Source organism: Choristoneura fumiferana, chromosome 17 (genome assembly GCF_025370935.1).
Source record: "Choristoneura fumiferana chromosome 17, NRCan_CFum_1, whole genome shotgun sequence".
Taxonomy (NCBI): domain Eukaryota; kingdom Metazoa; phylum Arthropoda; class Insecta; order Lepidoptera; family Tortricidae; genus Choristoneura; species Choristoneura fumiferana.
Window position 1 is genome coordinate 7,687,618 of NC_133488.1, and position 15,353 is coordinate 7,702,970.

Below are 15,353 nucleotides of genomic sequence, written 5' to 3' on the forward strand. Positions count from 1 at the left end.
TAAATATTTCCAAATCTTTCGGGTAAGTATATTTTTAATGCATTGTAAAACAGTGGAAAAATGTATCAGGTGTGCACAATTACACGCTTGGTATCTGCGACTGCAACAAAAGAAAAAATTATATGAGAGAACATTCACGTAATTGTTAAAAAATATACATTCTATCCTACTAAATCGATACTAATATTATAAATGCGAAAGTATGTGTGTTTGTGTGGGTAAAGTCTAGTATATCATTCAGTTATAATAAAAGCACAAAAATGCCTTACTGTCCCACTAAAATAAATCCCACAAATATTACAAGTTTTTGTTAAAATTTCATTTTTAATTCAAGCTTTTTTGCTGACTGTACTTGCATTGTCATCCAAACTACATTTCCGTACCAAATTTCAAGTCGATGCCATTAACCGTTGAGGAGTTCCGTTCTGCGGAAACGATCCTGGCCGGACTACCAGGATGTCACAACCAGATTATTGAGCTGTCACCAGATATAATATGCATAAATATACCAAATTTCAAGTCAATCGGACCACTGGAGTGGGTCAAATTTAGCTTCTAAGAAGCTTATAAGTCTTTTTGGTTGTTTGTTTGTTATCACTTCACGTCTAAACCGCAGAACCGATTAAGAATTCGGTATACAGATAGTTTAAATCCCGGGGAAGGACATAGGATAATTTCTTCATCCCGGAAAATTACATAATAGTTCCCGCGGGATAGCGATAGACTAATTCTACACAGACGCAGTCGCGGGCAACAGGCTGGTGTATATTATTCAGTTATAATAATAAAAAAGCAGAAAAATAATATTAAGATATTTTTTCACCGTTTTTTTTTCTAATTGGTAGTGCATACCTCTTTCCCGACGTGAATTGCAAGGTGCATGTCCTCAGCAGCCGAGGGTATGTAGATCTGGGCTTTCCCTTGATTGTTCACAGAAACTTTGGTTCCAGAACATTCGTTGCCTTGCCTTTTGCCTGTGATGACGTCGCAATATAACCCAAGTGGTAAGCCAGTCTGGAAATCAATTATAGCTCTTAAAATAATACACTTTTTTTAATCATAATCAATACAGCTGACAATGTATTCAATTATACATACATACTATTACAATGCTTAATCTATAATACTGATACGAGAAATAATGAATTTTATCGTGTGTAGATCCTTCTAGAACAAGTATGACACTCTTTCGCCCCTTGATAATTATGCGCACACGTCTTTTGTGTATTTATAGGGTTTCCTAGAATACGGTACAATACAATACAATACAATAACTCTTTATTGCACACCAACACAGTAAGCAGTACAGAAAAAACAAGTATATACATAAAGATTTTGTAAGGTAAGCAATAGGCGGCCTTATCGCGTCAGAGCGATCTCTTCCAGTCAACCTTTACAATGGACAGAAATAAGGAATACATTTTAGCAGGTGGTGCAATTTACAGTAGATTAGAGCAGTATCAAGCATACATAAAACTATATACAATACACATACACAACAAATCTAAACAGATAGATAGATACCATAACAGCGGTACTAAACTCACCAATGAAATATGTCAATTTTTTAAAGACAATCGCTCATTTCAATATGATATTCGTTCTGTTTTATATTAATTTGTAATATTATGCAACTAGTGATGCGCCTCGGCTTGACGCGGGCGTAGAGGTAGTTTTGGGGAAAGGGAGGTGAAAAAAGTTAATCGTTTTTGATTATAGATGTTTATTTCATGTCTTTTGTTAAAAAGTTGCACTCTTGCGAAGCCGGGTCTAGCTACTAGCTAGCTAGTAATATTATAAAGAGTAGGTATGTATTATATTAAAATAACTCACCTGCAAAGTTGCATTTAAATCTTTCCCTTCCAAATTAAAAGCGATAAATCCCTTGTCACCTCTACTAAAAGCGATCTGGTTGTTTCCATTGTTCCACCAGTTCTTTATTTGAGTGTCCTTTACGGCATTCCTGAAAGCAACCATCTGGTAGATCTGACGCCAGCGGTGCTCGCAGACCCAACCGTTGCCGCAGGTGTCGTCCTGAATAGAATACGATTTAGATTGGTATTACAATGTCTACCATGGACAAGCCAGCGAAACCTTGCTGCCCTAAATAAAGAATGAAGAATTCAAGGCAGCAAGGCTCCGCTTGCTTGGCTAAGTTGAGAGGATGGATGAAGATCGAGCTGTGAGGCGGGCGTGTAATGGAATGCCATGAGAAAGACGCCCTGTCGGACGACCAAGATACCGGTGGATGCAACAGCTCGAGAAGGATATCGCCCAGTTCCAGCAGTCGGAGTGGCGAGACGTGGCCCAGCCCAGTGCAGAGAGCAGAGTGGGTTTCTATGGTGTCGGAGGCAAAGGTTCCCTTTGGGTCGCTGAGCCATCCATAGTAAGCACTAAGTATGTAGCTTAAGAATAACAATGTCTACTGGTAAAGGTAATACGATATTTTTATATGCCGTTCTTAACAAATAGATCCTTGAAAGCAGGAGAAAATAAAAAGCTAAAGCGTCAGTCCTAAGTTTATCACCGGCTGCATGGGAATTAAGGTATGTATTTACTATTTAAAACAACTTCATCACAAGTAATGGCCACAGAAGGCACGGTAGGTACGCTAGGTAAGTATTTAGATAGTTCCCGAATGAATTGGCCCAACGAGATGCTTTTAATATTATAATTGTCGTTTCCACGATTAAAAAGCATACCATCACGTGACCCATTGGAATATTCCAATTTTGAAACACTCAAAACGGGACTCATTTTTAACTTAGATATCTCTGTATTCAAAAAAATCTGTTCCTTTTCATGAAAACAAGTCATAGTGGAACACACGCGTACGTTGGCGTTAAAATTTGTAACGTCCCTTCAATCTCATATTGAAACACAACTGTTGCATGCACACCGTTAAACATTTCCTATAACTATTGTGGTTTTGCCTTTAATTTTTTACCTGAAGAGAAAAAGCGCCATCTCTTCTTACAATTGCTTTGTGGATTAGAAGCATTATTAACCAAAGAAGAATCATAAATTAAAAGAAAAGTTCTTACGCTATTGATGCTCGGTGACACAATATTCTCATTGCTGTCAGCGGGTGGTCCTTGGTCGCTGTGGTTGAAGAAATAGCTGCTCATGATCCGAGGCTCCCCGTAGGGGTGAGCGAGCATAAACGCTATTGCTCCCTGGTGAATCGATTTATTTATTCATAAAAAAACAAATATTACAACTTTACAGTTACAAGCTAATGCACTGCAAAATTCAAAATGTATGTAAAAAAATGCACAAATATATAGGACTTTTTATATTCGTTTTGCTAAAGCCACGAAAAAAACGGAACACCACATCTTCCGGCCAGACATCGGGCGCATAAACAATTTGTAGTACTTACTGGCTGGCACATGGAGAATAGGAACAAAAACCGTTAGTCCTATTGTGCCCTGCCCACCTCCCTTCGCGAGCGATGATACGAGTATAATATATAGCTATATTAATTTAATAATTCGAATTTAACTCAGTTTAATATACATTTATCGGCTGCACGGAATTACTTCCAGCAAACTTCTATGAAGTTGATCACTGCAAGTTAAACTGAGAGTCCGTACGGACTCTGCAAGCGATATAGTAACTTTATTATTTGTACTAGGTTTTTAAGGGTTTATTACGTTGCCGGAAAACCAGTCTTTTTTTCCAGGTTTTTATTTTACAAGATAAGAGCTGCGTGCGATATTGCAAGACAAAGAAAATCTCATACAGGTAAGAGAAGAAAACAAAGAGCAGAGTGGCTAGACAAAATAAAAACATAAAATTCTTTTACTAGGTATAATTGGCTCGTCTGTTACAATTCAAGATATAAAAAGGGTAGTAATACTTGAGCTTCCTTGGAGATAAACTGCTGCAAGCTTGATTCTTAATACAACCTTGTCTTAGTAAGTCGTCTACGTACTCATCAAAGAAGACATTGGGGCGTTTCTTGTGCAAAAGATGTAAAGTGAGTCGAATTACGACAGTTAATCTTTAGCAACGATTTAATTCTACAGCTATTCTGAAGCTGCTTTTGCATGATAATGAAAAATAAAGTTCAATATCATATCCAAAATCTGGGACAGTCTAACATATTTCTTACACAAATGTTTACCTATAACGCAATTTGATTTAGTCAGTTCAATACTAGTGTTAATTAAATAAATGACGAAATTTCTTAAAATTATTCAGGAATATTTCATAGGTTCTTGGGCAGTTTTTTTACACGGATGTTCTGTTAAACTAATCCATCTGCTGAAATTTTCCGGAATAATTTAAAGGTACCTTGTATTAATAATGAATCTTAAAAACATTATCAATGTACATGACATTCCATAATTGCACTACCAGTGCACTGTTGCGTAACTCACAGAGTAGATAAAAAGAGATAAGAATGTTTATTCGTAGGTGACTATGTTAACGATAAAATAAATATACTTATAATTGCTGGGTGCATTTTTTATATCTAGTATTGTTCAGATGCCGTCATAAATATCGTAGCTGGCTGGATTATAGTCAAAAATATCTGAAGACGGACGTGCAGCAGCCATTTTTGGTGCAATTTCGAGCTCTGTGTCGAGCATAATCACATTCACCCCTTCAGCTATTAACGATTTTCACAAGCGCGTACGCCTGGAAGATCTTCAAGGAGCGGGCTACCTTTCTAAAAGGCAGGAAAATAACCTGTAATTCTTTGACACTAGAGAAAGTCGTTAGACTAGCTAGAGAATAGAGAAGTGAATCCTTGTTCATGCTATTGCTATCCCTTTGTGGTATTTACTTCAAATAGCTTACCTTATATGCCCTCGACTCTTTGTAGGTTAAGACATCATTGCTTCTTTGGGTGTCATGGTTATCGATGAAGGCCAGAGCAGTATCACTCGGTCCCAAACCCCAACCTTCTCCCCAGGTCACCAGCCCCTTCAGAGCATTATTACCACGGAACACATTCTTTAACTCTGAACCCACCTAAAAATATATGATTAGTTACTGTAGTTCTATTTAATATAGATTACCTTTGGGAGATTAAAGTTCCGACCACGAACCGGAAGACAAAGAGTTGGCAGCTTAGGCCTCCCACAAGGTGGACTGACGACACCGTGAGAGTGGATGCAAGTGGCGGTGGTTGTTCAATGTGGCGTTCTAAAGGGGAGGCCTCCCACCTTTGTTCAGCAGTGGACGTCTTTCGACTGATGATGATCATGATGATGTTCTATTTTATTAAGTCTAGGCGACTTTGAATATTTATCAGGCATATGCATGTACGATAGAAAGAAAGAAAATAATTTATTAATAACAGCAGTAACACATTACACAGGTTAGAGAAAATACATAAGTAGTGTTGCCGTTTTAAAAAAACCCTTACGAGAACCCTTTATGTTATGATAATACCTAAATAGTAGGTATTTACAGATATTCATATGGAGGACTATAATGTAATCAGCATACAACTTGTGTCTTATCAAGTTTGCATATCTAAATCTATGCAACGCATTTTTCATATCTGTAGGTATGTTTTAATTAAATCACAGAACAGTATTAAATGACTGTGTAATGCTAACAACTTTATAGGTGCATATTATTTCACCGCAATTTAGGTAGGTACTCCAACCTTTACTTAAATGTCGTATTAATTACTCGGTAGATTTTGGTACGTACTCGAAAATGTAGAGTCAAAGGCGTAAATATTTATGCAAGGTTATGCGTCAAATCAAATATATGTATACATCGACCTTATAGTTAGTGACATAAAGGTGTAAGTATAGATATTTTTGACGTCTTGGTAATGTACAACTACGAAGATTATCGAAATAATAAATGTTATAAAATATTTGTACACGACCATAATATTATTAAACCCATAGTCGATCACTCGTACATGATTTTTTTTAACTTTGGCGGCATCCATCTTTTTGTAGTTGACTGTTCGTGAATATAGCAAATGCGAAACGCCTGTATGAAATCTGTTACGTTAGTAACTAAGTATTAGTTCATGTGTGTAACTTAATGAAATTGTAAGCCCATATTGCCCTCCTAAGCCAAAAGGCGCTATCTAAAAAAAAACATTTGAGTTATTTATACCGCGTGATGCAGAATTTCTTAAGCTACACAATAGTATTAATAAATAACTCGTGTTTTTTTTTAGATAGCGCCTTTTGGCTTTGGAGGGCAGAATATAGTTATTTGATTAGAATCGAAATAGTAACAAACTATAATACATTAAAGGCTTCTCGTGTGAAACTCACTCTGAACTCCGTGACGTCGCCCAGATGCGTGTACTCGCTCGGTTGGATGGCTTCGTTGCCATAATATATAACCTCTTGAAAAATATAAGGCTTTGAATTCGGGGCGAACCCGAAATCTACGTTCAAATTGCGCAGTTGTTTGTATATTTCCTTTAAGTCATTCGGCCACATGTGTTTCGCTGCATCCACTCTGAAATTTACAATTAATGCAATTAGTTACTAATAATACCTTTGCAGTGCACGCACCTACTTGTATGTTAAGATATTATTAAATATACCTCGACGATTCGCCCACATTGTTGCGGCTGTGGTCACGTGTATATTTTATTTACCTATTAAGGTAGCGTAAGATCGAGGAACCCAGTGAAGGGTAACTTTGGCCCATATGGAAACCACGTATAGAAGCGTCTAATAAAATACACTAAAGCGTGGGGGCAGTTAAAACTCACCATATGGTAATGTGTCATAATTTCAGTGCAATAATCAAACCTAAAACGTATGTACATAAAAGAACAAAAATTTCAAAGACCAAAGATACCCTTCAGGGCCACAGTAACCCGATCTTATGGTTCTCGACTCATGACCACGGCTCTGCAATGTGGATGTGGTGCATCGTGAGAACCCGTTTAATGTCTATTATCAAAAAGATTACCTAATGTTGAAATCCACATATATTTTAACTTATGTCCTGTCCTATCAAGACAAACGGCAGTATGTCAGGCCAACGTAAAAAAAACTTGCAACTCAGAACTAGCTATACATACGTACATATGTGTTTACAATAATCTGGGCCTCATGAGTCCATATAAGTCATGATTAAGTCCCAGGTGTGCTATTATTGATACGATAAGTATCGGTTAAGATTCAAGATTGCGCAACTTTAAAACATTAAAAGCAGTGTTTACGATGGATGACACATGAAAAAATATAAACAATTAAAATATATTAAGGGGCTACCCGAGGTTTTCATTGATTTTTGACAAGTTTTGAATCGTATCTCCTACTTTTGCACTACAGATAGAATTATAAATCAAACGGCTATCGGTTCTCCAATCTTTTATCTCCATTTTTGTCTACCGGATTTTGAAAAAAATGAATATTTAATTTTGTATGATTTTTTTAAACATTGTCTGAAAAAAAAAACAACTATTTCGTATCTCTATTGACGTGAAACTTTGACGTGAAGCTTTGCTCAACTTTGATGCCAAATATCTCGAAAACAATGAACTTTGAAGTAAATATGGGATACTATTTTGCTTAAAGCCGTTGTTGTTAATATAATAAGCTACAAATCATTAGAAAACTACTACTATAAATAGGTACAAGTAAGCAATTAGCACACCGACACTCAATATTTGTTATCCCCCACAATAAGGTCAGCAGGGCTACTACGAAACTCGAAACTCGAAGTTCGTGTCATGCGGTCCCTCTCGCTTTCGTATTAAATAGTATACCTATGTGTCAGAGGGACCGCACGACACGAACTTCGAGTTTCGTAGTAGCCCTGCAGGTCAGTAGCTTGTTCACCTTAAACCAGCTATGCCGAGGCGAATTAGGCGGTTGAAGAATTGTACAATCTTACGCTGGACATATGGCATGGTCTGGTTCAAATCTTTTAGTCCAACGAGGTCACAATTCCGTACCTGGATAGGAAAAAAATTAATAATAATAAATACAGGTAGCATTGATAAAATATACTTCGAGATGTGGAAATTTTTTTTTTTCTCTTTTACACTAAGTTTAATTCGTTTATCACGCCCCCGCGTGAATTATATTCGTACAATCTTCCAAGATGAAAACTATAATTTGTCCTTCTCAGGGTCTCAAACTATTTCAATATCAGATTTCATTACGACCAGTTTGAGTAGGTGTGCTTTAAGCGTGAAATAGTCACAAATAAAGAAACAAACAAACCTACTTTCTCGTTTTTAATATCAGTAAGTATACCTGTTAAGAAACTAAAGAAATTGAACACATATAAATTACTAACCTGGCTAGCGTCATTGTAGTTGTCGATAGAGCAGTAAGGATGATGAAAATGTTCGTGGGTGTAAGGGACAGCAGGATACGAATATTTCTGGAAGTCGGCTGTACTTCCCGCCGTACCGGCGTTGTTTTCGTTGTTGCCCGACATATGGTTTACCACTACGTCTGCGTAGATTCTGTTGAGTCGTCAAGCACAAAATACTGCTTAAACTCTCCTTTTTGGGCAGTCGGTTAGGTTTATATTTTACGAGGTCACTACATGGTTAAAATTGTTTGACAAGCACGTTCATTTTACTGTACTGTTAGTCAATTTTGATGTCGTTGACAAGAATTACGTGATTGATAATTCTTGATAGAAAATTGTATTTTTGCAGTGCAATTGGCTGCAGCGCGACCGTTAATTTCTGCGCATGTGACAGTCACGCATCGGTATACGCTTACGCTTGTCGTGTGCACCCTGCCCCGTTTGTACTTCTGCTCATTAACAGCCATCGCTACTTCTACATCTATCTGAACGTGGTTCAAAATTAAACTATTCTTCACTAGGTAAAGAGTGAATGTACGAACAAGAGGCAAACACTCAATTCTTTACTCATAAGAGCGGTTCCACTATTAAGGACCTGCAGGAATTTTTACTTTCCGCTTCATCTTACCTAACTCCGACGTCGTTGCATCTGGTCGTCATGTTTAGTAAGTCCTCAACGTCTCCCGAACGCGTCTTCAGTTTGTACGACATGACTTGGTAACGCTCGTACCATGTTCTTTTGCCATTCGCCAAATGGATGATCACATTCTCAGACGGCGGGGAAATCTAAAAGCACGAGTAATGTTTTGAAATTTTATGTCTTTCCTCCTGCGATCCACCATACAACAAAATATAACATCGAAATTTAAAACCTAATATCTCATAGATAAAGTTAAATTTATTTTTTTGTAAGTTTGAATTATACAAAGAAAATGACACTTCATTCCTTTTTCAAAAGATATGTTCTATTGCTAACAATATGTACTAATGGCTACTTGCTGGAAACACATAAATCTCAAGTTAGCGGTAAGCTCACTTTAGTAGTGTCAAAATGTATGGAACTGTCAAGCTTAAGCCAGGTTTAACTACTAAATCTAGTTTTTTTTTTCTGCAAGACGGCCTAAGTCGTGGTAGCCTAATGACTTGTCCTATAACTTTTCAAGCAGAGGGCCGTGGGTTTGAATCCGGGCTCACACCTCCAAGTTCATCGGAATTTAGAAGAATCATCTCATTCTATTTAGTAAAGCACTAGGGCACGGGGCTGTTTCACCATCCATTGATTAGTGTTAACCGACGCCTATTCGAACAAAACAAACAGAGACGGCATCACATTTAACCGTCATTTATAACACTAATCAATGGGTGGTGAAACAGCCCCTAAATATTTATGTTTAATATGAGAATACACACTATAGAGATCACAAAATTAAAGTGACACAGTTGCTTGCAAAAAAACAAAACGTTAAACCTGTAAAGTTACAAGCTCCGTACACTTATCATCATCAACATCATCCCAGCCTCGTTACATCCCACTGCTGGGCACAGGCCTCCTCTCAGAATGAGAGGGCTTGGGCCGTAGTTCCCACACAGGCCCAGTGCGGATTGGGAACTTCACACATACCATTGAATTACTTCATAGGTGTGTGCAGGTTTCCTCACTATGTTTTCCCTCACCGTAAAGCTCTTGTTAAATTTCAAATGTAATTTTGCACATGAATTTCGAAAAACTCAGAGGTGCGGGCCGGGGTTTGAACCCACGAACCTCTGCTTGAGAGGCGATAGATAGGTCAAACCACTATAATAGGCCACCGCGGTTTCAACACCGTACACATATGCACCACTTTAACTCGGAGATTATAGTAAATCGTAGACCTCGCAAGCCCGCCATAGAATCAGAATGAAATTACATAGGTAAACATGAATGTAGCTACAATATTATTATGTGCTAAAAATGACATTGAATAAAAAAGTAAAATGTTTCTTGTGAAGGAAATGAGAAAATTAAATTCATTCACGCAGCTCATCTACGCATTTCGCACAGATTATTTGTTAAAATTGGATTGGTAATTTCACAAGCTGCCAAGCAAGGTAATGTCACTATTGTCGACATTTACCTACCAGTCTCTTTACGCATTGCTTCCACCGCAATTCTCCATACTAGACGAAGTAAATTTTAATAATACCTACTCATAACTTAGATTTGCGAAAAAACTCTGTTTTAAACATGCTTTAAAGCAGCGTTTCCACCAATAATGTGCGAGGGATGTGTTTTACCAATAGAAGATACCTACGCTTCATTTACACATCCTCGCACAGCACATCTCTGGTGGAAACAGCTGAGCGGAACGAGGCGAGGTAAATGAAGCGTTTCTATTGGTTGATGAAAAACATATTCCTCGCAACACATCCTCGCACATCTCTGGTGGAAACGCTGCTTTAGCCTAAGTTATGTCTTTAAGGGTCGCTAAAGTACCTATTTATTTACCGTATCTATAAATAATCGTCATAAAATCATCCATCGGTGCACGACGATTACCTTTACTGCTCATCAAATATTTTTTTCAGATAAGAAACACGAATGTCGACCTAGTTCTGGTATATTCACATTCATTGTCTAATTGTAAAGTTTCCACTAATTTTCAAGCGTTTTACAATATAGTGTGTCCATCTGCGTGCACAAATTAACCTATTCCAAATGCAACATAGGAGTACTTAGTTGGCTGACAAAGTACCGATGTGGAGATGTGACTGAAGTTGACACCGACATTTTGGATATTTAAAAAACAAAAGGTTGTTCTAGAATGTGCTAGGAGTGTACTAGTAGCTTGCGCTGAATTGCAGCACAAGCTTGGAAATTCCAATCAACGTAGCGAAGTTTTACAGTTTTATAGCGTATTCCACGCGAAAACGTACCTAAGTGGCTTTATCAAAGTTTACCTGAACACCTCCGAATCCCTTAGGGCCGAGGAATCTCTCGCACTCATCCGCAATGTCCTTGTATTTCCATTCGAACAGATGGACGATTGTGGATCTATCGGGCAATTGGTTGGTCCGCGCGTGGTGATCACATGTCACTGCCCCAAATAGGGAGAGTAATGTTAATCCGAGAAGCATTTTCTGGAAGACAGATTTACATAATATAATAATAATACAGTTCCATGATATAAGATAATAATAATGAAATGAATATTTTAGCACAAGGGCAGCTTTATGTAAATGGATTCCCCATGGGCAGTAAATAATTCAGAATTTCCAGAAATATTTGAGATTTATAGGTTTTTAATTTTGATTGCAATTAAGACCACTTTCCCATCCGAATGAATCCCAATAACGAAGATACCAACGCGTCGGATTTCTTTAATTCTCGTACCAATGGTAAGTTGCGGTTCCCTCATTTGTTCTTCTTTTTGATTATTCCTTTACTCTCATTCAGGAGGGACTTCGTTAGCCATGACTCAAACTTAACTGGGGACAGGATCAGAGTAGGTACCTAAGTATCTAACTATTAGAACTATAAAATAAAGATAAAATGGGTCAGAATGCTCATTTAAAATTGATTGGTATATAGGTAATCTAATGACAAAAGTTGGTTAAGTCTTCGGCCCTATGCAATTAATTCGTCTTATTACTTGGTGGTCAGGGCGTTGACCGTCATATTCAAAGAAATTATGTTACTAATTACGGGTATGACTTTTTTTACCCGCAGCCTCGCTCGTGTGAACCATGAAGTTTAGCTATTGTTTTTTTAATTGGAGGTTCCGACTTGGAGCTTTATAATTAAATTAAATTGGAACCTATACCTATTTGTAATAACAAACACATCTCACTAAGTAGGTATACTGACTTGAACACATTATTGAACTAAAGTTTAAGGATTTTGCTAGTTTCTCATAGGAGTTCCGAAAAAATACATTGTGGTCTCATTTAGATGTGTTGTTTGAAGAACATCCGAGCAAAAATTTCGTTTCTAAACTTAGCAGTAACCTAACGATTTTGGAATTTTACATGCGTGTCTCGTTCTTGTCGGAATATCGGAATAGTTAAAAAGTGGCCTTTGTGTTATTCCTGAATTCCAAATGTCCACATATATCAAATTTCATGCAAGCAACCACACACACACACACACTAACAATTTTCACACATACATTTAAATATACAATCAGGCCCCTTTCCCAACGTAGGTCACAATTTTTTCCACCTACTCAGCAATCCAGACAACAACAACATCATGTTTAAATTATTTAATTAAGAATAACCTGTATTTTAGGAGCGATATGCCGTAGGAAAAATCTAATTCTCAATTTAATCTGAAATCCCTGAGTATTTCTTGATAAAAAATGCCTATTTGGGAAAATAGATTAAAATGAAGGTACTTGCCTGACCGAAGATTGAAAGTATTCTAACACATTAATCTCGCCGCGATATTATAATATTCACCACTGACAATACAAGTATATGTAACAATCGCACGGATTTATAATCATAGCACAGTCCAATTCTTAGCCTATATTGTCACACAATTCTAACAACAACGAACACCTACTAGTTCAAATGCTAATCAACTATTATGTGGATCACCAGCAAGTACTTACCTACCGGATTTCAATTACTTACCTACTATTGTAGTGATGACATATACGAGTACCTACCTACGTGATAAATACACGTTCACAATCGTTTACAAAAGATGTTTACATCAAATACGTGTGAATAGGTTTAGGTCATCTGATTTATCTCGAGCGGTAATCAATCTTATTTTTTGTTATTTTTTCTCAATTTACCGAATAGTAAATATAGGTAGATATGTAATTCCGAGATGATTTGACATTGCCCGTCCTTTACCTGCCTTCCATTTACCTGCTCATTGAGCACTGAGCCTTGCAGAGCAATAGAATTGCAATCATTGATGCTTTCTTTGTTTATTTTGTTCGAATATTTTAACAGAGACCACCTGAACTTGCAGAACCTGTGGGTCAGGCCCTTTGTGCCTTAAAAATAATAATATTGCGCTTGGTTGTCTATGAACCACGATAACATTACGAGCTACCTTTAGACTTTCACGGACCATGGTTTACGAATTGAGAGTTGTTTTGCGAGTACCCAGAGTTAAGCAGCGTCAAAATGCATGGAACGGACCTCCGTCGGGGTAAAATAATAATTTTTTAATCCAAAACCGAGCAAGCGCGCCCTTATTGCAGAAAAATAAAGAAAAAAACATAGTTTACAAAATATCGTTTGTTTTAACCATATAAGTAGGGTACCTTAATCAAACCAAAACTTTATAAAAATATACCTAACTTGTTATAACAAAAAAAAAGTTTACATAGTGGCTACGTTGTATAACGTTGTTGTAACTTTAGTGGATACCTACAATCATTTTACTGCAGTAGTTTTCTAGTTTTCTTGTTATGGTAATTTTATTGTGCACAGATCATAATATTTACCATTAATACATTCACTGCCACTTGACACCGATGCACGTGTGCGTTCAAAATAAGATAAGATAATATAATATTCAATAAATAACAATAGATACAATATTTTACTAAATTCTATGTACCTAACACGTTTGCTTGCACTAGGGTTAGTAGAAAACTCTGTGTCGCAGGCTTAAGAGAGCTAGCATTAAATAAAATAAAATAAAATTAAAAATTATTATCTAAACTTAACAGTGAAAGCATTAAAAGGTAAAAAATAAAATAAAAAATATGCGTAGTAATCACAATGGTATAAAAACAATTGAATTTAAGTAAAGTAAAGTATTATGATTGAAATAAGCCACATTGTAATTTTTAACCGGGTCAAAGCCGATCCGAAGTTTGCTGACTAAGATTATACTACATTGTACATGCCTAACGTGAAAAAATTGCAACTGGATCTTAAGTAGGTAGATTATTTACAATGTACATGTTATTAGGTCAACAATGTAGTCATCGTCTACTTATATATACCTAATGAAAAATTAACAATGAGAAATTATCTAGGTCAGGTTGTCAGTCATTTAAACAAAATAAAGATAAAATAAGAAAATGAAAAGTTCATTTAGGAAATGACTCTTTTAGGCGCCTTCATAGTCGATTGAATTAATGTATCGTAATTCTGCCGTTTTCTTAGCGGGGCAGTCTGGATTGCCAGTTGTGTGATTACACGGCTTCTTGTAATATAAGCATTATGACAGCGGCTGGGCGAAGTTCCGAAAACGCATATATGTGCGTCGGTGACAGTGAATGCGTTAAGGTAGGAAGTTATTCTCCAGCAGAAAACTTGCAACTACCTACAGGTAAGCTTCCAGCAGCAATGCTGCAATCAAGTGAGAAATATATCGATGCTAAATCACGTACCTAAGGGGCTGTTTCACCATCTATTGATTAGCGTTAACCGACGGTTAGGTGTGATGCCGTCTCTATTTATTTTGTTCGAATAGACGGAGACGGCATCACATTTAACCGTCGGTTAACGCTAATCAATGGATGGTGAAACAGCCCCTAAATAATTTACGGAACCGAAAGGGTCACTATCTCGACAAGACGAACTGCCTTAATGGTTCCGCACCTTTTATAAATCTCACTAAATCTACACAATAGGCCCCGAAAAGGTGGTATTGCGTGGCGTATGGTGTCGAGAGTTACGTAACTATCACCCAAATGAGAGATTTTTATTTTTTGAACGGCTGATACATAATTTCGGCCCTTGACCACTTAGAACTAAGAAGCCTTTCGCACTATGACGCTACGACCACAACCAGTGGCCCCAACGACTAACTAAAGCAAGCAATCATCGTGCGCCGGTCTGCGAACAGCCACCGACGCACATATGCGTTTTCGAAACTTCGCCCAGTGCCGCTGTCATAATTATTCATACATTATGAACGCACACGTGCGTCGGTGGCACCAGTGGCAGTGAATGCGTTAAATTTCGAAAGCCCGGAGTTTCAAGAGCAAGCTGCCAAATGGCAGAGGGCAGGGCAGGTCGCAAGTACCGCTGTTGGGGTACATCACTGCACATCAAATCACACAGCATAACATTTGATACAACTCGATTTATTCGACGAGAAATCTTTCTACGATTTTATTATAAAGTAC

General features: G+C 37.3%; 1 protein-coding gene across 4 annotated transcripts; it reads right to left on the reverse strand.

Annotated features, from left to right (window-relative positions):
• On the reverse strand, positions 1 to 12,971 carry LOC141437499 (alpha-amylase-like). Of its 4 annotated transcripts, none has more exons than XM_074100916.1 (11): positions 12,886 to 12,971; positions 11,209 to 11,388; positions 8,900 to 9,057; positions 8,251 to 8,422; positions 7,788 to 7,903; positions 6,261 to 6,450; positions 4,810 to 4,983; positions 3,045 to 3,176; positions 1,834 to 2,034; positions 853 to 1,014; positions 1 to 100 (listed from the first exon to the last, which is right to left on the reverse strand). In XM_074100916.1, exons 2-11 carry the CDS (start codon positions 11,383 to 11,385, stop codon positions 80 to 82), a joined length of 1,503 nt encoding a protein of 500 aa, XP_073957017.1. In that variant the 5' UTR covers positions 11,386 to 11,388; positions 12,886 to 12,971; the 3' UTR covers positions 1 to 79. The 4 variants fall into 4 exon arrangements, with proteins under 4 accessions (XP_073957017.1, XP_073957016.1, XP_073957015.1 ...); XM_074100915.1 differs by lacking the exon at positions 12,886 to 12,971 and adding an exon at positions 12,649 to 12,872; XM_074100914.1 differs by lacking the exon at positions 12,886 to 12,971 and adding an exon at positions 11,616 to 11,681.
• Positions 12,972 to 15,353: the final 2,382 nt, after the last annotated feature.

Excerpts from the sequence above, each read along its gene's own strand:
- LOC141437499 (XM_074100914.1), bottom strand. The coding sequence starts at position 11,666 with ATGAGGGAACCGCAACTTACCATTGGTACGAGAATTAAAGAAATCCGA. Across the intron at positions 9,058-11,208 it reads AGGGATTCGGAGGTGTTCAG|ATTTCCCCGCCGTCTGAGAA; the intron begins GTAAACTTTGAT and ends TCGTGCTTTTAG. Across the intron at positions 7,904-8,250 it reads ACTACAATGACGCTAGCCAG|GTACGGAATTGTGACCTCGT; the intron begins GTTAGTAATTTA and ends TTTCCTATCCAG.